General features: G+C 35.9%; 2 protein-coding genes and 1 long non-coding RNA gene across 4 annotated transcripts in view; 2 read left to right on the forward strand and 1 right to left on the reverse strand.

Moving 5' to 3' along the window:
* Positions 1 to 17569, reverse strand: part of LOC135691788 (tuberin) — a 92039-nt gene extending 74470 nt beyond the window's left edge. For both annotated transcript variants that reach the window (XR_016144535.1, XM_065209760.2), the window contains exons 1-16: positions 17438 to 17569; positions 11070 to 11257; positions 9679 to 9765; positions 8675 to 8785; positions 7749 to 7828; positions 7405 to 7466; positions 6283 to 6328; positions 6003 to 6089; positions 5686 to 5734; positions 4886 to 5011; positions 4216 to 4289; positions 3012 to 3138; positions 2553 to 2696; positions 1963 to 2106; positions 1221 to 1324; positions 925 to 1006 (exon numbers count right to left, since the gene is read on the reverse strand). Coding sequence is in view for 1 of the 2 variants with exons in the window: in XM_065209760.2 (XP_065065832.2) it covers positions 925 to 1006; positions 1221 to 1324; positions 1963 to 2106; positions 2553 to 2696; positions 3012 to 3138; positions 4216 to 4289; positions 4886 to 5011; positions 5686 to 5734; positions 6003 to 6089; positions 6283 to 6328; positions 7405 to 7466; positions 7749 to 7828; positions 8675 to 8785; positions 9679 to 9765; positions 11070 to 11207 (1461 nt within the window). In the remaining variant the exon portion in view is untranslated. The remainder of the gene's footprint in view (positions 1 to 924; positions 1007 to 1220; positions 1325 to 1962; positions 2107 to 2552; positions 2697 to 3011; positions 3139 to 4215; positions 4290 to 4885; positions 5012 to 5685; positions 5735 to 6002; positions 6090 to 6282; positions 6329 to 7404; positions 7467 to 7748; positions 7829 to 8674; positions 8786 to 9678; positions 9766 to 11069; positions 11258 to 17437) is intronic.
* Positions 12519 to 16779, forward strand: LOC135685261 (uncharacterized). The gene has a single exon (XM_065201132.2). The coding sequence runs from the start codon at positions 13523 to 13525 to the stop codon at positions 16103 to 16105; it is 2583 nt and encodes an 860-aa protein (XP_065057204.2). The 5' UTR covers positions 12519 to 13522; the 3' UTR covers positions 16106 to 16779.
* A 10-nt stretch (positions 17570 to 17579) lies between the features above and the next one.
* On the forward strand, positions 17580 to 19871 carry LOC135691797 (uncharacterized). Its single transcript, XR_010516783.2, has 3 exons — positions 17580 to 17715; positions 18670 to 18787; positions 19611 to 19871. It is a non-coding gene; the product is annotated as an uncharacterized LOC135691797 (long non-coding RNA).
* The last annotated feature ends 4051 nt before the right edge of the window (positions 19872 to 23922 follow it).

The following is a 23922-nucleotide window of genomic DNA, read 5'->3' on the forward strand; positions in this document are numbered from 1 at the left end:
AGTATTGTAGACTTTGAAGAAAGTCAAGGTCAAAAATGTTGCATGCTGCATTTTCTGGCAGATTAGCAAGTTGATATAGCATTGATAAAGCAAAGGCAATTTCTGCAAAATGAGTGTTTTAATCAAAGCCACATAGGTCTGTTATCTCTATCTTCATGTTCACAACTTTATTACTTATTAAGCCTGCCATCCTCGATCAGATATAAATGTGAATCAGCATGCTAAGGAGGAACATCTGCCAGCAAGCACGTGTTCCTGACTATCTTTTATCTCGCAGCACTTTTTATCACTGTTATTTGATTTTTATGGTAAAAAACAGAGAAAATTCATTTGAATGAATCTCCTTTGTAAGAGTGATAAGTAAAAGCAAGCTGTTCTGGCGATTTTAGACGGAAGCATTGGCAGAATACAATTATGTGGATAAAAACTGTTAAATGGGCTTAAGGAAATGAATCTGTACTATTGTCAATTTTTTTATCAGTAGTTTGATTAGGCAGAGAGGTCAAAATCTCAAAAAAAAGTTGCAGGGGGCAAATAACGATGCCCCTATTTGGGGGGGATTTCCTGTCATTTGGGGAGGCATGAGGTTTGCACGTATGAGCTGCAAATGAAAAAAAGGCCTAGTCGCTTACAATAATCTTCAGTAACTGTTAAACAATAACAGTACGCAGTGGTTTGAGAGATTCAGTTTTGAGGCGGGAAAAGCCCTCAATTTGCAGCTAATTATATGCCACAGACAGATGACTAGGTTCAACATTATTCATTTGCTTGAAAAGTCAGTTTACTTGTCAATAAGGTGGAGTATATCGTCATGGTTTTTTAAATCTTGCGATACTTAAAACCATTAGCTCGTGACGACCGGTGAATTGACGTTGCTTTACTCTCAAACTGCCTGAATCTAAATGTTTCTATCAAAATTCTCACCTCATACCAATATCTATAAGAATTCATTACATCTGATAAAATATCAAGAACTTTCACCCTCACGGCAGTCTGTTTTGAATTCCTGAAAGAAATAGTTCCTTTAAAAGTACATGTCATTTGATAAGAGTGAGAAGATTGCAAAAATATTTAGCATAACGTTGCTTAAATGAAAAAGGAGTGGGAAATCGTACTGAATTGGCCTAGATAAAAGGTTGCAACTCAGTTGTAACAAAACTAGATACATTTATAAGAATGAGTATTGAGTATTGAGTAACTAAACATAGAAAATGACTTACCGAAAGTACTTTTCCATCACAAACTTTAATTTATCAAGCCAACCATCATTAGCAGGGTCTATTTTTTTACGGAGGAATGTCAATAAGGTGAGAACAGACGTCTCCTGTCGAAAAAAGGGGAGACATTTATACTCTATACTCTCAGAGAAAAATGTTATTGCCATCAAAGGAGGCATGAAGGATTACAATTCACAAAAAGAAAAATTTCACTCTTTCAAAGGCAGGAGATTGAATAACCTTTGGTTTGCTACACTTGGGTCGTAAAGACGTGGAACATTCAACTTTGTACAAGATTGCTACATAATGCAGAGTCCAGAAAAGTTGTTAACTTTCCTAGAGACAAAAACATTCCAGAACCTTCCTCACAAACAATAGAAATTGGGCTTGGCATGGGTGTGTCATATGAGCTTCTATTGTTTTTCGTGGACCTTCCTCCGGCCAGTGGCCGTGCGACCGTAATGTTTCCCTGTCTCTGGCATAATGCTCATCACGAGATCGGAGAAACAAATATTTTATACATCTCTTTTTAAAACCAAGTAAATAAAAACGCCACGGCCATAATAGAAAATTATTCCTTTTCAAGGAGAGGAGGCCACGTTGATAGCATGCTTGCTCTACAGGTTGATAGCATGCATGATGTACAGTCAATCACTTCTTTAGATGTGATCAGGAAAAGAAACACAACAGGGTGTTCTTTAGCTAAAACACATATTTGCTATCTAGAAAACCAAATACTTCTTACTGGTCTCTGTGCAGAACATCGCTCAATAATGGCAAAGAATCGGTCAGCTGACCCGTCGAATCGACCGGCGCTGTAAAGCTCTTCAATTGTAGTGAGAAGATCGTGCACTGTTTTCTTCAACGAATCGTTTGAGTTTGCCAGGTTCTAGATAGAGAAAAATGATGCAAAATTAGAAACTCTTTCATATCCATTCGCTCACTCATTAATCTATTCAATTATCTATTAACCTTTCCACTCATCCAGCAAAGTTATCCCTTCATTCATTCATTCATTCATTCATTCATTCATTCATTCATTCATTCATTCATTCATTCATTCATTCATTCATTCATTCATTCATTCATTCATTCATTCATTCATTCATTCATTCATTCATTCATTCATTCATTTATTCATTTATTCATTCATTCCTTCATTCATTCATTCATTCCTTCATTCGTTCATTCATTCCTTCATTCATTCATTCATTCATTCATTCATTCATTCATTCATTCATTCATTCATTCATTCATTCATTCATTCATTCATTCATTCATTCCTTCATTCATTCATTCATTCAAGTTTCAAAATTTGAAATCCACTAAACAAACCTGCAGCAATTTGATGAGCATATCAATCAGATCTAGAATGATATCCCAGGTGACAATTTTCAGGTCCTTTCCATATTTCTTAACCAGTCTTTGGAGAGACAGGCCAATCTCGTGGGCAACAATCGGGTGATTGCAATGAAGAGCCTACAAAAGAGACACTGGAGATTGCACTAGGATACAACATAAAACAACAGAAATTTACACTGATTATGGTATGCTTATAACAATTGTTTACAGAGAGTTGCTTAAAGGTTGTTGGATGGTCGCATTAAGCATGAAACTTGAGGTTGCATCTTAAAGCTATCTTTTGCTACAGACCAAAGCGTACTTTTCGTCTTTAGAACTTATTTTCTGATAAAAGTAGCTGGACGTTCTTTCTGACAATTGAGTGTGATTACTGTTTCTTTGTCGATCGCTGACACCCAAGGCTGGCAAAAAACTAAACACGTCATAAGGTACCTGCTTGAAGGACGGCAACAACGAAATTGGTTTGTGTTGAAGTGAAGAAACTCTCTTTGACCCCCATACACACATTCCGATGAAAAACACAGCACCGCGGAGAAGTATTGAATCATTGGTATTATTCCTAGAAAGAGCAAAACAATAAATTTGAATTTCATAAGAGTTACTCTTAATGCCAAAACATCACATTCATAATTATAGGAATGAGTCCATAATCACTCAAGATGCCTTCCTTTTATAACCTCATTCAAGATGAATTCATGGCATCTAAATTAATACCAGAATCTGATATGATCGCAAATGATTTTCCCTTTTACAATCTATATCATTACTACAATGGTGCAGTGAAGGTAACATTAATGGCATCGTTAATCGCTCACAATGCCCCATCAATGAACTGCAAGTATCGGACACGACGAAGGACATTATTTTGGTCAGCACCTGGATTTGAACTTATGTTCAGCTCTAAGCTACTGTCCCACATTTTCTACTGTGAGGAGAGAAGGACGAAAAGTACACTCTGATTATGCATGTTACGTTTCCGCGATTTCGCGCCATTTAAAGTTTGTTGTACAAAAAGCTAATTTAGATATTTAAAACAGTAGGAAAATGTTTTGGCATGCCCTCTAGCTTATAGCAAGCCGTTAAGTGAACATATCCTTAGTCCCCACATCCACATAGCTGTCTACATAACGCAAAATGCACTACTAACAAATTGCAGAAAACCATTGAACATAGTATACCACAAGACTCAATTCTAGGCCCACTGTTATTTAAAAATTTCAACTATGATATATTTTATGTAAGTATAGATAGCCACATGTTCAATTTTGCCAAATATACGAAAGTTTACGGGTTTGACTCAACCATAAACAATGTAATTTAGAAACTCCAAAACGATCTGATTTGAATTACTAGATTGGTTTCAACAGAATGGTATTTAGGCAGGCGATTAGTAATTGACATTCATTTAAATACCATGGTAAGCAAATAGCGAAATGTTTTGAAAACTAAAAATCCAGATTGGGGTAAATAAATTGAACATGATGTTCTTTCCACTTGCTGGTGGACAAACATTATTCACCTGGACATATGCAATACTAAGGATGGCATACAATATATACTTCAATTTATTTTGTGACGTAAATACAAGCACCAAAAATAGAAAAATCGTAGGAATAAGAGAATAGATAGGACGTACTCGTCTTCTAGAATACAGCACATGATATAGATGGCGCTATGTCCTAGGCGAGTGCCTACCAAAGTCTTCATGAGCTGCAAACGAAAACAAATTTCAATATCATTAGAATTCGGAAAACATTTTTCACACAAACAGATGATAACACTTTAAGGCTGCTGATGCCAGCAATCTATAGATGATAACCCTCTGTTGTTTAAAAAAAGTACACAGTACTGTGAAGAAAGCTTAGTCAAATGGAAGAAAAATAATGCATCAAGTGGGAGCGAGTAGCATATTTCGAGAATGGCCCGGTCCATATATGCATATTGCAGTTATTAGACAACATATGGAAACTCTGTATGCTTAGTTGCATATATCAATGTTTAATGACTTAACGACTGTTCATATACTCATCATCTTTAATGACTGTCCATATACTTATTATCTTACCATGTGCAAATCTTATAAATAGATATTGCACATGGAACGAAATACGAAGACTAAATATATTCTAGGAATATATCTGAAAATACACATAGAAAAAATTATGTTGACCTTTTCCCAAGAAATGCAAAATCAGAACTGTATGGTCAAGGTTTCTAACATGACCTATTGCATTAATACTCTTAAAGTTCAAGGTATAAGGAAAGAATACCAAGGTTTTTAGATATATAGTTTAATTCTTAGATACCTTCCAGCTGGCTTGACAGAATTTTTCGATGTTCACCGTGCGACAAAGGGTTGCGATCAACGGGTACAGGCCATCAGATGGCAAACCACCATAACGAACAGTGGCATCAAGCAGCAGAATACAACACTATAAGCAAATGAAGACATGCTAAAATTGACAACATAGAGGAATGGGGATAGGGATTATGCTGGCTTCAAGGCTGTTGATGGGTGAACTCAATTAGAGCAGTGAGCAGAGAGTTAAATCGGAGAATGGCTGTTCAGTATGATAAAAAAGTTTTTATAGACAATGAAATAAAAACTCTGGCTAATACAAAGTCTCCCTTGAAAGGCACGGTGGCATAATGAAGATAATATGTATTATTCCCTTTTTAAAATGGCTATTAGGAGTGACACAAAAATAGCATAAGGCTGAAATACATGCATCGATTGCATAATATATACAACAAGCCTACGACAGTGGCTGCCTTTAAGGCTGGCAGTTTTCAATACTGATAAAAAGTTATGGCCCTAGAAACCTTACAAAAGGATGGATTGGGAAGTGTGGGGAAATTGAGCACAAGAACCATTATATAAATTAAGGTGACATGCAAAAGTTGTAAAGCTATAGAACAAGCAAGAATTGGAGGACATGGCAAAATATCATTCTAAGAGATATTTCAGATAATAAAATGGATCTGTTATCATTTGTAATCATTTTAAAATCTAGTTGAATCTGCCATTTGGTATTCTAAAATGTTTCTCTAAAAGGCTGTTGGATGCTGTGGCAAATTATGTCTGAGTCTTGAAGTATTTTTTCACCTCTATCTCCTTTTCAACTTTGGCTTTATTGCAAAACGCACAAGCTTGTCTGTCAAAAAGAAACACAAGCTATTGAACTGAAGATAAAAAGCAATGGTAAAAAATTCTCAAGTTACGAGCAAAATACAAAAATTTCCCGGTGTTTACTAGCTGTGCGGGCTCGGCTTGTGACGTACTCATACTGCATACTAAACCATACTTATTTTTAAAAACTGTTCTAATTTAAACGAAAGATAAAATAAATATAGCAGAAGTAATGAAATATAAACATATCTGGAGAAATGTAATACAAGTAGTGGAATGTATATTTGACTCACTCTACTAATTCTGTTATTATATCTTTCTCCAAAAAGCTTGAATTGTAATGCACCAAGTTGATGAGAAAATAAAGGTACTCAACAGTCCTGAAAAATAGCACACAGGGCTTATTACATATGTGGTTGCATTTGAGATAATAGCAAAACCCATAGAGAAATTATGGGGTTTAGAGGAACATCAAAAGCATGTTAACTGTAAATCATGAAGTTGCTCATGAAACATCAAATTGAAAAGAGAAAATTTAAGGCACATGTGGTGCAAACAAACACAAAAAGATACCTGTCTCCTGTCAACGCTTGTCTTGAAAACCGCAGAAGAAAAGGCCCTAGGACAAAATGATTGTTCTGCTTTTATAAAAATTTTCAAGATATTTCAGTAGAATGGTAACAAATAGTGGTTTGCAGACACTGGGTGATCAACATGGGATTCACCGTCTGGGAACGGTCCATAAGACCTACTCATAACCTAGTCACCTAAACGTCTCTCTCTACAACTATTTGACCAATAGCAAAGAGGCATTGAAAGCAATAATTAAAACTAGGTCGGTTTTGTACACAGACAGATTAACGTACATCATGTAGCATTATTTGTAAAAATATTACCGCAGTTCAGGTTGAGACTCAAGGCACGTACATACTCATACTAGAGCAAGGATACCTAGTGTCTTATGTCTAAATGTTCTTAGATGGTTCTAGACATAGGTTGTTTCATAAGTTTGATAAAACGGGCAATAAAGCTATATTTTTATGGTTAGGATAGAATATAGTCCAATCGGTATCATGACTCCTCTTGTTTCATCAAAATGCCAACTGGATCTTAAGTCGTGCAGCTTACTACATGATCTTTAAGTAAAATCTTAAAGGGCGATCTATAGCTTTTATATCTAACATGCACCATATATAATAATGATTTATCGCTCCTTTTAAGTTTTTTCGAAGAGGGCCCTTATTTATAGCAGTACATGTACGACAGGTGTTATTACCATTTATCTATCATTATTTAACATTATACTCGATTCTTTGCTTGCCATGATGCAAGGTCACATATTCTATTACGCATAAGACGAAAAACGCTCTTCAACACACGTATTAAAAGTCACAAATCTTAGGACCCATCTTCACTTATAAATATTAGATTAGAGAGGGTGCCAGGTAGCAGGTCTCGCCGCAACCAATAATCTCAAAAGGTTACCAACGGTTTACAGCAGTAACTAAGCCTTGAAAGCATTTGTCTATATGTAAAAAAATGTGCATCATATGGCAAAAAGTTATGACAGAGCGATCGTTTTCGGGCAGGTACTAAAAAAACTTCAAAGCACCTTTATGTACTTATTCCTTTCGACCTAGGATTTTCAATTTTACTGGGATAATTGCCTGTAATCATGAATAAAATATTACATACCAAAATGCTCGCAGTAGGAAACATCTTTGCCATTGTCAGTCAAGGCTCTTAACAGCTCTATCCTGCAACAGATAACAATTTTTAAGGTAGAGACGCTTAAATACATGGAGCAACAAAATCAAAAACAGACAGACGTAAGAGACGTTTTTGTGACGAAAAAGAAGAAGGCCATTACAGTCACTCCAAGAGTGGCGCTCAATTACCAAAGTGCAACATAAGGGGACATTAATTAAAGCTATGGGACAGGGTGCAAATGCTCCTTGGCCAAATTATTGATGACATTGTTAGCAGCAATAAAAAATAGTAGTTATGTTATGAACAATGAAGATTGCTGTCTTTATTACCTGCAGTTAAGATCTTCTTTCACGTCATGATTTTCAATAAGCCTCAGAAACTGGGCTCTTAACATTCCAAGCCATTGAAACTGGCAAAAGTGAAGAGAAGATTTGAGACAACCATTAAAATTACCAAAATGGCACAAGAATAAAACTTTAAGGGAAGAATAGCAGAATATATGTCGCTTAGATAATCGAATTAGATAACTTTACTGCTTCAAAGTTTAATAGATATCATATCATTTAAAAATAACTGATTAGTTTGTCATCCAATATTTGACAAATGTTGAGTCTTAACAAAGTGGCAGCAAGCGAAAAACTTTTCTGGACTCAGGTTTTGGGGAATGGACAATTTCGCACTTTTAGGTGCCTTACTTGTTGAGTTCTGATATTTGAAATATATAGGGCTTGTTTTTGCAATGATTGGTGTTGATTTCTGAAGAAGACAATGTTTGGAAACATTCTTCAGTGGAAACTTAAGATTTGTTACATGAGTTAAGGAAACTTTAAGTTAGGATCAAGCCTCAAATGCATTTTTGGACAACTATCAGTCTGAGAGTTCATAAGATAAAAACACATTTTTGCTTCGAGAAAACCTAACATTAGTATGAACAAAATAATTAATTGTTCCCTATAAGTAATGCAATACAGCCTTGAAGATTACAAGAAAGCTCATTGTTTTATCTAAGACTGCCAGTGACCAGGAGCAAATCATGATTTTGAACATATGTTTCAGATCATAATCCTTATGCAATGACTAATATGGTTACATGTGGTTATGCATCGCCTTGAGGTAACCATTTTTTGGAAAAACATAGCTATATATCACAGAAATTTAGATATGGGCCACTAAGGATTTCTAATTTGCAAATAACTTCAAAATTTTTCATAACTTTTTACAACAAAAAGGTTACAGATACAAAAAGTTGACATACTTGACCAGTTATCAGACAGACAAGAAACTTCAAGGTTGTTTGCCTGGCATCTGTTGGCACTGTTGGCTGCAGCATATCTGATATCTCACTCCAAACTGCTTCTGCAGCATGCTAGCAAAAAACAGTTACAGACTTGAAAAGAGTCATCAATAGAGCTCAATAGCACTTCTAAAGAGTTCTCTTTAAAATTTCATAAATTACATATGACATTTTTTAAGATATAATTTTTACAATATTGAAAATTCTCAAGCCGCAATAGAAAAATTATCTGACAAAAGCTTTTTCATTCCCAAATGGAAGGGTTGTATCCTGCATCCTCTTAATTGGAGGGTACATCCTTGCAATCCTTGTGGAAGTTGTGAATAAAACATAATGCTAAACAAGAATTTTATGGATTTTAAAACATGTAAACGTTAATGATGATTTTGTTTATTTTATGATGTTAAACTTTCTACTTGATCATTTGAAACAAGGAGGTTTGAACAAATTTTCCTCCACGGAGGTAGTGTCTAGAGTATTCTCGAGTTTAATCTTTCACTCAAAGATACATGCTTTACAAGAACTGAGAAAAGGGGGTGTGTCTTATACATGGTAAGACACACAGTAAAAACTAAATTTTTTTTAATTCAAACATGGAATTCTAGTGCGTCTTATGCATTTTATAGATAGCAAAATATGGTAATCAGTGACACTGATCAATAAGGAAAACACAATTTCCACAGCTTTTTTGGCCAATTCAACTAAAAAAATTGTACTCTTTGAGAAGGGGAATGAAAGAACAGTGAATTTTTCAAGTTTCTTGTTATAAAAAGGTATGTTCTTTCCACTTCCTAGGCCAAAATATGCAACTCTTGAGATACATTTTCTGAATCATATATAAAAAGCAGTTCCCCTTGCCACAAATCCTTTACGGGTTTGCATGCTTTGCTGATTTTTAAAAATATAATATATTTCCCTATTCTAATAATGCCTGAAGAGAAACAAAATCAAAAACAAATTTCAACCTCTTCAAGTTTTCTTGTTGAGACAACTTCACATAACTCTTTCAATACTCTGGCTCTGTGACCAAAATTATTTTCCTTGGTGATCTCCTAAATAACAAGCAGATTATTATTAAAAATTCTACACAACAACAAGTAATGTTCAAATTTTTGGGCCCCATAGCACTGTCTAAGATTCTTTAATGTAACTCTCACTTTTACTACAGCATCATCAAATAAAGCCAAAAGACAAGAATATCTGCATCGTTTTAAAAGAACTTTATCTTATTTTGGTAACTATGTTTCAGAAAAGATAAAACAACTACATCAGAAATCAACAACAATCAAAACAACTACAATCAACGTCGAATGACAAAAATTGTCATTAAAGTGCAAATGAAATTAAACTTCACACATTGTTTAATCTCAAAGAAATTGAAACTTCTACATGTTGTTGCAATATAAAACAACAATTAACTCGAAAATTTGCATTGGAAGGTTTGTTTTGGGGGTTTTAAAACAATGAGCGCGAGTGACAAAGCATAAGAATCAGTGATGTCACAAGGTTTGCAGTTGGTTCCATCTTCACCATAAACACACCATACCACTTAGCCAGGACTGTTAGTCAAATGATTGTGCAAATTGTGATACCAGCATGAAATTTTAATCATATCAGACTACCCAGCAGAAATGGGTAGTCTGATACGATGAAAAAGATAGGATATGGAACCCAACTGAAAATTGCCAGCTTTAACTACTTTAGACCGGGGTTCTTTGCCCAAAGCCCCTAACAGTGTTATCACAATATCTCTTCTGAAAGTAGGTACAATAGCACAAAACTTTACAACAGGGGGCAGTATGATGCGGTACAAAAGATAGGATATAGAACCAAACTGAAAATTGCCCCCCTTTTTCTATTTTTAGACTGGGGTACTTTCCTCCGGAACTTTTAAAGATGGTGTTATCGCATCTCAATCATACTTCAGTACTACAGCAGGAAACTTTGCAATATAGGACAGTTTGATATGCTGAAAAAGATAGGATACAGAGCCCGATTAAAGGTTGCCCCCTTGGGCTATTTTGAGACTAAGATGCTTTATTGTATGATTCCACTAATGGCCCTATTTTAACATCTCTGCTGAAAGCAGGTACGATAGCAGGAAACTTTGCAATAGATGGCAATCTGATACACAGAAAATGATAGAAGGATATATACCCCATCTGAAAATTGAAAAGTCAAAGTCAAAAACATGAAAAGGGATACTCAACCTAAATTGTCAGACAGTTCCACAAGAAAAAAAAATCACCTCAACATATATAATTGAAATCAGCAAATTTTGTGCCCTTCTCTAAACTTTTCAAAATTAATGTCATAGGCACTTTAAGGCCTGAAAATACAATCATAACTACAAAACCTTAAGCACATCCGGGGAGAAGATGAAACCATGTTCTTCTTCATTCTCAATCCCTGCTTTCTGGATAGTATTTGCTTTTCGTATCCCAAGCAATGACTTTATCTTATGCTTAAACCCTTCTCCATGGCTTTTTGCCATACTTTGTTTTCCTTCTCTCTCTAAGCTTTTGCTTCAAAATTGGAAAAGCCCTGCAAAGAAACAGACATTACCTTCAAAATCTTTCTAATTACCAAACTACCCAAGATCCTGATATGCTTACTTTATTCCCACCTTGAGCACCCATTACCAGAATCTTCCATTGGGAAATTTGAACATTTACAGAGGGGAGCTGCAAGATCTTTACTAAAACTAATATAACTACCCTGCAAGAGTTTTGTCGACAAGAGTTTATATTATATGACTTGCACTGATGTATTCAGGATAAAAGATTTTATAGTCACAATTACTGGTTGACAACATTCAAAACAGTCTCTGAGAAAAAAAGAAAATGTAATGTCCTTGATCTCATTTTTCCTAGCACAGATCCAGATTCAGGCTTTTAAGTGGGACACAGCAGTAGCAAGTGAGCGCTAAAGTGGGTCACTTGTGTGTAAAATTTTCAAGAAAATTGTGTTAATTAAACAAATCAAACTTTCTCTCAGAGTGGGGAGAGTCCCCAGCTCTCTTTAAATTCAGTGCTTTAAAACTTCAGTGCCTTTTGAGTTATTACCACATCTATAATCTCATTTGGCTGTCTACCCAACAAAGAGGGTAATTAACATTTATTTGGGGGCTCCAATTGTTCACTGGGCCATGCCAAATCGAAAGGTTTGGCTTTATCCCAGCTAATAAAACTTAATGTGTAGCCCTAGATTTAATGTGATAATCATGATATTATCATAATATCGATGACAATATCATGATATTAAGATTATCATAATATGATAATCTTAATAAATGTGATAATCTTCATTTTTTGTAAGTGGTGCAGAACAACCATTCACAATAAAACAGCGTTCCGTAGAAAGAGAGTAACATGAATTTAATTTTCAAATTGAAATCAAGTAATTAAGATTTCACAATAAAAAATTCCTGGCAAACAGCTACAATTTCCTGCAATGACTTTGTGCTAAAAATTTTCTGGCAGCACTGCTGCTGGACAATTTTCTAGCTCTGGTATTAGTTTTGGGATTCTTTGGCAATATCTGTCATATGGTAATTTAATGGCACTATCACCTAATAACTATGAATTGCAGTTTTTGGTGATATTTTCTTATGTATTTTGATCTAGCTTATCAACAATTTCCTATGATATTTTTGAAATTTTATCATTAAATACTGCTCCTATCGTGACCAGCGACGGCTCATTTTGTTTGATTTTTCAAGCATTTTTATCTAGGCTAGCTTGAAATTCTACTCGCATACCTACATGGACTTCATGTAGCAAGTTGATTAATTAATAAATGGGTCATTCCATGTCAAATTTAAGGTCAGTGTCACCCACCCTCTCAGATTTTGATGAATTTTACAATATATATTCAGTCCCAGGAGAAACCACCTCACCCAAAATTTCAACACAATAGGTTAAGGCGTTCTGGAGATACGGCCAGTCAAAAGTTGGCTCATTTTAGGGCGTGGTCTGCCCAAAATTTGTGCCAGCGATAAATAATAACATTCAAAGTCCTGTGAAAGTTTTTTTTATCAAAATATTTACATCAAATTATCAACACAGTACATTCTGATAGCACAGATTTCAAATATGACCACCAAAACATCAACAAAGCAAAGCTAGTTACTCAAAAAATAGGTTAAAAGTTTATATTAGACTTCTTAGATTTTGTGACTAGCCAATTTGAATGTCATTTTTTGCAAAGTCTGCAAAATTTTCAAGAATTGAAAATAGTACCAGCTAAAAGCTCTTGAATTGGGCTTTTTAACCATATAAATATTATCATTTGTATATTCAGCATTACTGAGATTATTTTAGATATAAAAGAGTAATAAAATTTGCGAAACTTGCCTCACAACCATTCTGTATGCCAAATGACTGGCAAAATATTTGTCAAAACATATAGCATTTTTTTCAAAAACAAATAGAAGTAGATGCCTAAGATGAAAACTATTACTAATCAACTTCAAGATACCATTTCTTATGTTAAAAACATCTGGAATGCTTTGTTAATGTTGTTTAAATAAGTAGGTTTAATGGGCAGAAAGCTGCAATTTCAGTATGTTCTGCTCTTTCAATTCTTTCAGGAGGTTGTTATGATATCATTAACTCTCTATTTCCTGTTACCTACACCAAAGCTGATATAAACAGGAAACTGTTCTGTGGGCGTGGAAATATTGTTTCAAGGAATCTCCTATGAATGATATGTTATTTCCTGAAAGGAAGTTGATTGCTGTGTAGAACAGCTTGTATACCCTTAAAAATGTTGATGTTCTAGTTTACCTTTGACTTTCAATGCTGAAACATGGTAGATCTGGAAGCTCATAGTTCATGTGACTTTGGAAAGTATTTGAAAGAACCTTGTCATAAAACACATTTCACTACTAAAATTGGGTTAAAAGATTTTAATGACTATGATGATGACCTGAAAGAGATTTATTTGTGGAGAGCTAGAACATTATCTCTTGAGCTGAGGGTGATGAGCATTTGCTTTCACCATGAATGGAAACTGGGAGCAGACTTTGAAAGGAGATTTACAAGATGCTGCAATTTACTCGAGAATCACAAAAAAAGTGTTAAAGGTGGTCATAAAATTTCCCTTGCACTGGCTAGACAGCTAAGAGCAAAAAAGTTTGTGTGTGTTCCAGGGTGGCAGCTTTGTCGAAATTGTTTAACAAAGTTAGAACACTTGGAGAAAGATAATGTAATGACTGAATCTCATGATAAAGAACCAATGGATTTTGGTGAAACTGACCTTGAATCATCCTTCAGCAGATTTGAATCTACAGAAGCTATCAATGAAAGTTTGGAGGTTTTGGGAGAATCACCAATAAAGCTGCACAGTGTACCCAAGCATCGTCGTCTTGCTTATGCCAACTCAAAATTTGAAGCAACGGTTACTTCATTCAAGCAATCATTTGCTGCAGCCGTTGGAGTCCAAAAGGAGAAGATAATGGAGCCAGAGGCACCCCATTTAAGCCAAATTGTAATGACCAAAGCTAATGACTTTGATAAACTGATGGAACAGATTCGTGATAAATTGTCAACTGTTTCTTCCCGTGAGAAAGTCCAGCTACTCACACTTACACCAGAATCTTGGAGCATAAAGGAGGCGTCTTCTTATTTTCAAGTATCTGAATATTTTGTAAAACGTGCCCGTGAACTTAAAACAGAGCAGGGTATCTTAGCTTGCCCAGGAAAAAAGAAGGGCAAAGAGCTTCCCAGCAGAACAATTGAGGCAGTAAATTCATTTTTTGAGGATGATGAATTTTCAAGAATTATGCCAGGGAAAAAAGATTTTGTGAGCATCAGTCATAACACTCACAAACAAAAACGCCTTCTTTTGTGCAACCTTAAGGAGTTATATGCAACCTTTGTGAGTCAACAGCCTGACATCAAAATTGGATTCTCAAAGTTCTGTTCCATTCGTCCAAAATGGTGCATCACTGTTGATTCAAAGGGATCTCATTCTGTTTGCGTGTGTGTCACACATCAAAATGCAATTCTGCTTGTTGATGCTATAGATCTGGACAAAACCTACAAAGACTTAATTGACATGATAGTTTGTGATCGAGATAGCAAAACCTGCATGATACATAGGTGTGATGATTGCCCAGGTACACAGTATCTTCAAAATTTCCTAAGTGAAACTCTTACAAGTGCAGACGAGGAAATATCTTTCCAGCAATGGCAGAGTACTGATAGTACAAAACTTATAAGCCAGACTCTAGATTTAGAAAGTTTCATTGACCTGGTAGTAAAAACCATTGATAGATTGACTTCACATTCATATCTGGCAAAATGTCAAGCAAGGTATTTGAAGATTCGCAAAGAACAAATTGGAAAGGATACAGCTATTGTATTAGGTGATTTTGCAGAGAACTACAGTTTTGTGGTGCAAGATGAGGTCCAGTCTTACCACTGGAGCAAACCATGCTGTACCTTGCACCCACTTGTTGTATATTTCAAAGAAGATGAGACACTGATGCAGAACTCCTTCTGTATTTTATCAGATGATCTGGAACATGACACCAGCTTGGTATATCAGATTCAAAAAGAATTAACACAGGTCATCAAAACTAAATTGCCAAAAATATGCAAACTAGAATATTTTTCTGATGGTTGTGCTTCCCAATACAAGAACTACAAAAATTTCTTGAACTTGACACTCCATCAGCAAGATTTTGGGTTATCTGCAAACTGGACATTCTTTGCATCAAGCCATGGCAAGTCCCCCTGCGATGGCATCGGAGGAGCAGTTAAGAGACTGACAGCTAGGGCAAGTTTACAAAGACCAATTTCACAACAGATTTTAACTGCAAAGGATATGTTTCTCTTTTGCAGTGAAAATATAAATAACATCAGTTTCATTTTTATAAAAAAAGAGGAAATGATGTCAGTCAGAGAGGGCCTGGAAGACCGTTTTGCCTTGGGATCAACAGTACCAGGAACAAGAAGCTTCCATTACTTTGAACCAATTGGTCCCTATGAGATTGCTTACAAGCGTACATCAGAAGATGACAGTTTTACAGGAACCCACAATTTCAAAGGAGAAATATACAAAGCTCTAACCTTAAAGGATGTTCAAGAGAATGATTTTGTGGCATGCGTTTATGATGACAAGTGGTGGATTGGCATGGTTGAAGTGATAAACAAAGAAGAAAGAGATGCAAAAGTAAACTTTTTTCATCCCTCAGGCCCAGCACAGACCTTTGTATGGCCAGCTAGAGCTGATGTTTGTTGCATTCCAGAAAATGATTTCTTGGTGAAGATTGATGCTCCAGTGACAGCAACTGGAAGGACATACAGCATAAAACATGCTGATATAAACAACATTAACAAAACATTCCAGAAGTTTTTTAACATAAGAAATGGTATCTTGAAGTAAATGAGTAATAGTTTTCATCTTAGGCATCTACTTCTATATGTTTTTTAAAAGAAATACTATATGTTTTGACAAATATTTTGCGAGCCATTTGGCATACAGAATGGTTGTGAGGCAAGTTTCGCAAATTTTATTACTCTTATATAACTCAAATAATCTCAGTAATGCTGAATATACAAATGATGATATTTATATGGTTAAAAAGCCCAATTCAAGAGCTTTCAGCTGGTACTATTTTCAATTCTTGAAAATTTTGCAGACTTTGCAAAAAATGACATTCAAATTGGCTAGTCACAAAATCTAAGAAGTCTAATGTAAACTTTTAACCTATTTTTTGAGTAACTAGCTTTGCTTTGTTGATGTTTTGGTGGTCATATTTGAGATCTGCACTATCAGAATGTACTGTGTTGATAATTTGATGTAAATATTGTGATAAAAAAAACTTTCACAGGACTTTGAATGTTATTATTTATCGCTGGCACAAATTTTGGGCGGACCACGCCCTAAAATGAGCCAACTTTTGACTGGCCGTATCTCCGGAACGCCTTAACCTATTGTGCTGAAATTTTGGGTGAGGTGGTTTCTCCTGGGACTGAATCAATATTGTAAAATTCATCGAAATCTGAGAGGGTGGGTGACAATTCATGACTTTTATATAAAATTTGACATGGAATGACCCAAATTGGATTAAAGGGGTGAGGTTGGCTCAGTGGTTAGGAGTGTGACCACAGATCCAAGGGTCCGTGAGTCCTTGGCATGACCAAACTTTCACCAAGAGCAGTGGCAGACACTTGGGGTGACTGCCCCCCAATACTTTAGAGGACAATGGTCTTTTGTTCGAAAACAATGGGAAATGTGACGTTATCTTATTAAAAAAATAGGCTTGCCCCCCCCCCCCAATATTTGACCAAGTGTTCGCCCCTGACCCAGAGTGAGGAGAGTCACCAGGTCTCTGTAATTCTATTTGTAGGAATTACGAGGTGTGGTTACATGGAGAGGAAGGACCAGGACACTGCTCGATAAGCATATACTTCTCAGTGTGAGTGTCCTAAAAACTATTAGATGCTAGTAGGGTAGAAACAAATACAAATACAAATACAACTACAAAATTAAAAGTTTTAAGAGAAACATTTTTTTCACCGTATTAAAAAATTTCTTAATATTTTTCTCGTACGCATGTTTCAAACCAAAATATATTGTAACTAACTATTTTTGTTGTTGAGTCAAATGAAATTTTAGGTTATTTGCGCTATTACAGAATTTTAAGAATATTACAAGTATGACACCAATTAAGTTTCAGAGACGAAATTTTCAATAGCAAATCAAAAGATTTACCTTTAGGTATCATATCATAAGTTCCAACAAATTGGAAGAATAACTATGGACTTTTTTTCTGGGATGCAGACAGAGAGAGCTGAATGTTGAAACAACTGTGAACTGTGAATCTGCTGCCATTTACATTTAATCTCGTTCCTGTGCAGAGACAACAAAGTCAGCAAATTTCCCAGAACGTGACCACCATTATCGGTGGCAATGGGTAATGCCTTTGATCAGTTGTTTAAAAAGAAAGAACTTAGCAAAGAAGCAATCATAAAGAAAGTTAGATGGTGTCAGTAAGTAATACTGTATGTAAATCATGATTCATAACACATTCATCGGTGCCAGTATGGATTCCATGTCAGCTGCACTCCCGATAAATTTTTGTATAATTACCAGTGCACTCTTGCAAACCCAAAATATAGGTGTGGTTTTGGGTGTGGCCCAAATTAAAAAGCTTTTTTCAAATATGACAAAATGAATTTCCTAAGTTTTTCATAACTGGGATTGAAAAAAGTGGTCATTCTAAATTAAATTATCTTGAGATCAGGGCTGTCAAAAATTCTTAGTGGCCCTGGGGCAAAGCAGGGGAGCAGAAAATTTTTTGAGTAGGTTAGATTAGCTTAAATAAACTGCAGAATATATTTTTGCAGTCATTTTCTTGCAGTTGATTAAAAGGTTTTAATATTTTTAGGCATACTTCTGTTATATTTGATTAATTCAATTCTTAAAATAGAATTTTTTAATATGGCTCCCTAGACTTTTGAGGCCCTTGGACAATTTTCCCCCTGTCCCCTATTTGGCATCCGTGCTTGAGATTATCCTTTAGGATAGTCATGTCTTTGGCCTTTCTATAAATAATTTCTAAAGTCATTCCTTTACTTGTAGAACCTTTTAGGAATTTGAATTGCAGCTATTATTTGTAGTGGTAGGTAAGCATAGTTCACAACTCTCAGTCATTAAATTTTCCTGAGATGAAAAGTTGATGTAAACAGGATAAGTGCCGGGGAAAATATGCACACATAAGAAATTTTTTTGCACATTCAAGTATGCAGGCGAAATCACAATGCACTCTTGCACTCCCAGGTAATATTTTGTGCACTCTTTAGATCTCGTTGAAAACTACCATGGAATCCAGACTGACATTGGTGAATAAAAAAAAGGTGATAAGAAGTCTAAGGGGAGGGGAAATCTGGTCTAATTTTTTTTGGTGTGCTGGTAATGATGATGAAACCTTCCTCTTCTTTTAGGGCTTTAGAGGCATGTGAAGAATATCACAGAGAGTTGATGCTTTGTAAAAAATCAGCAATAATGAATACTTGTTCAAAAGAGAATAAAAAATTTTGGGATTGTGTACAAGCAATAACTGTAGGTTTTTTATTATATTAAATATATAATTGTTATCTTTTTAAAGTTTTTCCCTTTTTATTGCCATTTTTGTGGTTGACCATGGGAATTGTAGGGCCAATAGTTTACAGTTTAATAAATAAAAGACAAAAAATGTCTCATTCCTCTACACTTACCCCAGTCTGCAGAGTGTGGCAGATTCACACATTTGATAAGTGTAGTGCTGCACACCAAAATTTGAAATTGCTAAACACCAAAAAGTCTGATCTGTAAAAGATTTATCTCATTGAGGAATGCCATACATAATGCCATACCTGAAACAGCTGAATATCAAAATAACTTGGTTTTGGTGAATGATATTCGGCAAGTACTGCTTCTGTCCATCCATCTTCTCAGTGTTGTCAATCTGCTACTTTGAGTGCAAAATCTGGCAAACACAGTTTGGTTGAGTTTAATTTGATTTTAAAAATACACATATGGGAGTGAATATTTTTTAATTATTTGTTGTAGATATTTGAGTCTTTGCCCAAGATCACATTGTTTTGGAGGCAGGGGGGCTATTATTTCTCTAAATAACCAAATTTGTTGGAAATTCTTGAAGTTTAGCTGATCTGTTGGAATCTCTAAGGGAAATTTCATCTACTGCCCTTCCAAAATCTGAGTTTCACTGCACATCTCTATCTTTGCCCCTGCTCCACTTTAAAGCTTGAAATTTGATTTGTGATGTTGCTATCATATTCACCTGTGCCAATAAATGTGGAACAAGACCTATCTTGAGTAGATTGTTTCTTCATTTGTTTTCTGATTGACCATCAATTGAATTTTTTATTATTTTCATTGCTAGAATCCAGAAAAAGTACATCAAGAAGACAGGAAAGAGCCACCTTGAAAGTAATAAGCCTTTGCTTCCTAACAATGTTAAAGCCATCTATGATGTCTGACACAAGGCATTCTTCCTCTGAATCTGATACACAGACCGTCTTGTACATAAATATTTTGTGAAACTAACAGTCAATCATTTTTAAAGTGTAGTTTGTGGTGCCTTAAATCAAAAGTGAAAGTTTGTGTAAAATAGTTTTTTTAAAAGTGATATAGACATAATTCATTGCCTGGTTGTTTTTAGTGGATCCAAACTATTTGGATCATTGTTGTCGTTAAAACTGAGACATTTACCAGACTGGAATCTGCATACATTGTCCCACAAATTTGTGGCACACAGCAATCTCCAGTTTTGGTTTGCAGGCATACTTGACTGTAAGACCTGCGTTTGGCTTACTCTTGGGGCAAAAAGTGACATAATTTGGCATACATTTAGTGGGTTAGAGTGGAGTACAGGTGCAAGTAGGGGCATCACAGATTATCTTTGGCATACATATTTGGCATACCAATTTCATATTTTCCAGTATGGGACATACACATTTAAGAAAATTTTATTTGAAGAGGTATATCATTATTGGGCAAATGCATTTTCTCTCCTTTGCAAGGAATTTGAATTCATGAAACTTTGGGATAAGTATTGACTGAGGTACAATGTCAAAATGGAGTTAGGAGACAGACAGACATTTGCTTATTAGGAGCAGTACATGTTTCTATGATACCGCCAAAATTTTCAGTTTTAAAGCTGCTAAGTCATGTCTCCACGACCGATTTTCCAGACCTATTCATATACCCTGGATGCCAGATAGACGCTCATCCGCTTCTCATCTCCTATCTTCTGTTTCCGTTCTCAAATTTGGGTGGCTCTTGTACCCAGGGTATAATGCACACAACCTATCCCCTCAACCTATTCCTCTGACCTACCCCCTCAACCTACTCCTCCGACCTATCCCCTCAACCTGTTCCCTCAGCCAATTCCCTCGACCTGTCTCCTCGACCCTTTCCCCAACCTATCCCACCAACCTATCCCATCGACCTTCTCCCTCAACTTATTCCCTCAGCCGATTCCCTCGACCGGTTTTATCAACCTTCTCTCTCAACCTATTCATTCAGCCGATTTCTTCGACCTGTCTCCTCGACCCTTTCCCTCAACCTATCCCACCAACCTATCCCCTCAACCTACCTCCCCGACTTTTTCACACAACCTATCCCCTCAAACTATTCCTCTGACCGAGTTTGCCTAAGTCTTGAGTCAGTGAGTCGTGAGTCAAGAGTCGTGAGTTGATATCAGTAATACATTTTATATATATACATTTATGGCCGGGTTACATGAATAAACCCAATACACATGGACCTGGATATCTCGTTCTTTTCTATACAACAGTACGGTACAATGATACACCTTTGCTGGCATCATTCCTGGAAGCAGGGGTGAGGGGGCACCCAGGTGTAAAGGAGCATACTGATCATAAGCCCCGAAATGCTCTACCTGGTGGATTGGCTGATGAGGTAGCAAGGACTCAGAATAATAAAAGACAACATATATACATGTTTCCATACATTATACATAGCAGTATAGTATATCTATACGGACACACGCCCCTCTCTAGTTGGGCGCACTATTTTAACAACAAACTGGATCTCAGATCTCCTAATGACACAAGGTTATGGTTATGTGAGAGGGCCCAGTGTGATCTGGTTGAGGCTGCTATTACACTGTTTTTTCTTAGTTTTTGGCAAGCTGTGCTTGTCTTTTTTTATGGTTTTAAGTAAACATTCAAATTTGAGTGTCATGTTTCTGTTCAGCATAGGAAATTGTCTTAGGAGTTTAATCGACTCATTGCAACTCATTGCAACTCATTGCAATTCATTGCAATTCATTGCAACTCATTGCAATTCATTGCAACTCATTGCAATTCATTGCAACTCATTGCAATTCATTGCAACTCATTGCAATTCATTGCAATTCATTGCAACTCATTGCAATTCATTGCAACTCATTGCAATTCATTGCAACTCATTGCAATTCATTGCAACTCATTGCAATTCATTGCAACTCATTGCAATTCATTGCAACTCATTGCAATTCATTGCAACTCATTGCAATTCATTGCAACTCATTGCAATTCATTGCAACTCATTGCAATTCATTGCAACTCATTGCAATTCATTGCAACTCATTGCAATTCATTGCAACTCATTGCAATTCATTGCAACTCATTGCAATTCATTGCAACTCATTGCGACCCATTGCAACCCATGCGACTCATTGTGACTCATGACTCATGACTCATGACTCATGACTCATTGGCTAAAACGTTAGTAAATCTCCCTCTGACCTAGTTACTCGACCTATTTCCTCCACCTATTCCCATGACCTATCCCCTAACCAAACAAATTCCCCATCTCATAGCCAACATTGCTGCTACTGAACAGGTTTGTTGTAAAAATTCAGTTGAACCAATGAACCTTATTTGGTTTGACATTCTCTTTCACTGATAACCTGGTAACATATGCGAAAGCAGCCAATATTCCAACTCGTTTGAGTTTAAAGATGGTAGTTCTGGTGTTTTTAATGTACCATCAGCAGCAATTTGGGCGATTTCTAGTCTTAAAATACGGGGGTGGTAGTCCGGTAGTAGAACTCTCGTCTCCTGTTGCTCATACTGCCAGATGCATTAGGCAGTTCGCAAGAAGGCCGCATTTATGACTTTCACCGCCCAGGGCGCAAAGCTAATGGGACCCAATAACGAAATAACTGGTATCAAAGAAGGGAATTTCCAAAACTAAACGCACTCCAAATACACAAGATACCTTAGATTTGGATCTGTCTGAAAACCTGATAGAACTACTTTTATGCACTCTTTGTCGTTAAGTGTTAATAGCAGAAGTTTGAAAACGTTATGCTTGAAGGCATAAATATTTCAAAAATAAATCTTTTACCAGATCTTTCTCGCGACTTCTTGAATAGAGTTTAGCAGGGGCCCTTAGCCTTTAGGTTTTACAGGCTTAATGAAACAGAGTTGATGTTCTTTGTCTCCACACTGGTAGTGGTATTTGCTTTTGAATTACGAAAATTGACCAATCAAGTTCAACCTTTCTACCTATATTATAGCAATGAGCTGCCTCTGGTGACATTTGCAATGATAAACAAAGAAGACCCCTGACTTGTTTCAATAAATTTGCATCTGGTGCTCCTCCAGCACTATGAATTAGGGAATATAGTTGTTGTTTGTTGTTTAAGATTGAGTTCACCTCAAAGTTTGTTGTTACAATAATTTTTTAGACAACAGATTTTATTTAGAACAAATGAAAATGGCAAATCAATGTCAAAGTTCGACCTTTCGCTTGAAACAAGGAGACCTGCCTATTTTGATAAAGCACCCAGAACCAGAACTTGAAAACTGAATAACCGTTTACCTTGCAATCCTCTTTAACTGATGACCTTTACTTTATCCTGATAAATGAGCAAGTTGGAGATACTGCCATTCAAATTTATCCTTGTAGCAAAGGATTGAACTTTGTCCATCTGTTACTGTCCCTGAAATGGCCCTCAAAGACAACTTAAACAAAATATTGTTAAAAACACTTCTGTGAAGCGACTCGAGCTTCACCACATTGCAGTAAACAAAAAAGGTATTTTTATAAACAGCTATGACTTACTCATGTTGCAAGGAATTTTGATTTGATAACGATTTGGCGGTGAAACTTTTTTGGTTTGTCCCCAAAGATAGACCCCTACGAAATTTTTCACCTGCAAGGACTGTTCTAGGCAACCTACTGTTCTATAAAAAAAATCTGGGTTTTTGTACATTTTACTATATTTTAGAGCATACATGTATTTTGGGTTTTATTATTGTTTTTATTGTTAATTATTATGATTATGTTGATATTGCAAGTTTGTTTTTGTAGATGTTGGTGTTAATCATCTCACTGCTAATACTGCTCGCTACTGTAAGCTATTGCTGCGATATTTTATTTATTTCCAACATAAAACAAACGGGTAGTAATAATAATAGTTGTGTCCCACGAGTCTCGCCGATTCCATTTTCAAATAAAAAAGGAATCTGTATTTTTCTTTCTGACAACAAACAAAGTTCCATGCTAACATTCTTTATCATTCCCTTCTCTGTTTTCTCAATAGAGGTGTAACCGAATTTCTGTTTCCTCGTGATTTGTAAATAATGTCACAGCTGCGAAGCTTCGGTCGATAGTCTGGGAATTTCTAGTGCAGTGAATCTTTCATTATATTATGACTCATTAAGTTCCACCAGATGAGG

This window comes from Rhopilema esculentum, chromosome 13 (assembly GCF_057945365.1).
Source record: "Rhopilema esculentum isolate cy_ngs chromosome 13, ASM5794536v1, whole genome shotgun sequence".
Lineage (NCBI taxonomy): Eukaryota > Metazoa > Cnidaria > Scyphozoa > Rhizostomeae > Rhizostomatidae > Rhopilema > Rhopilema esculentum.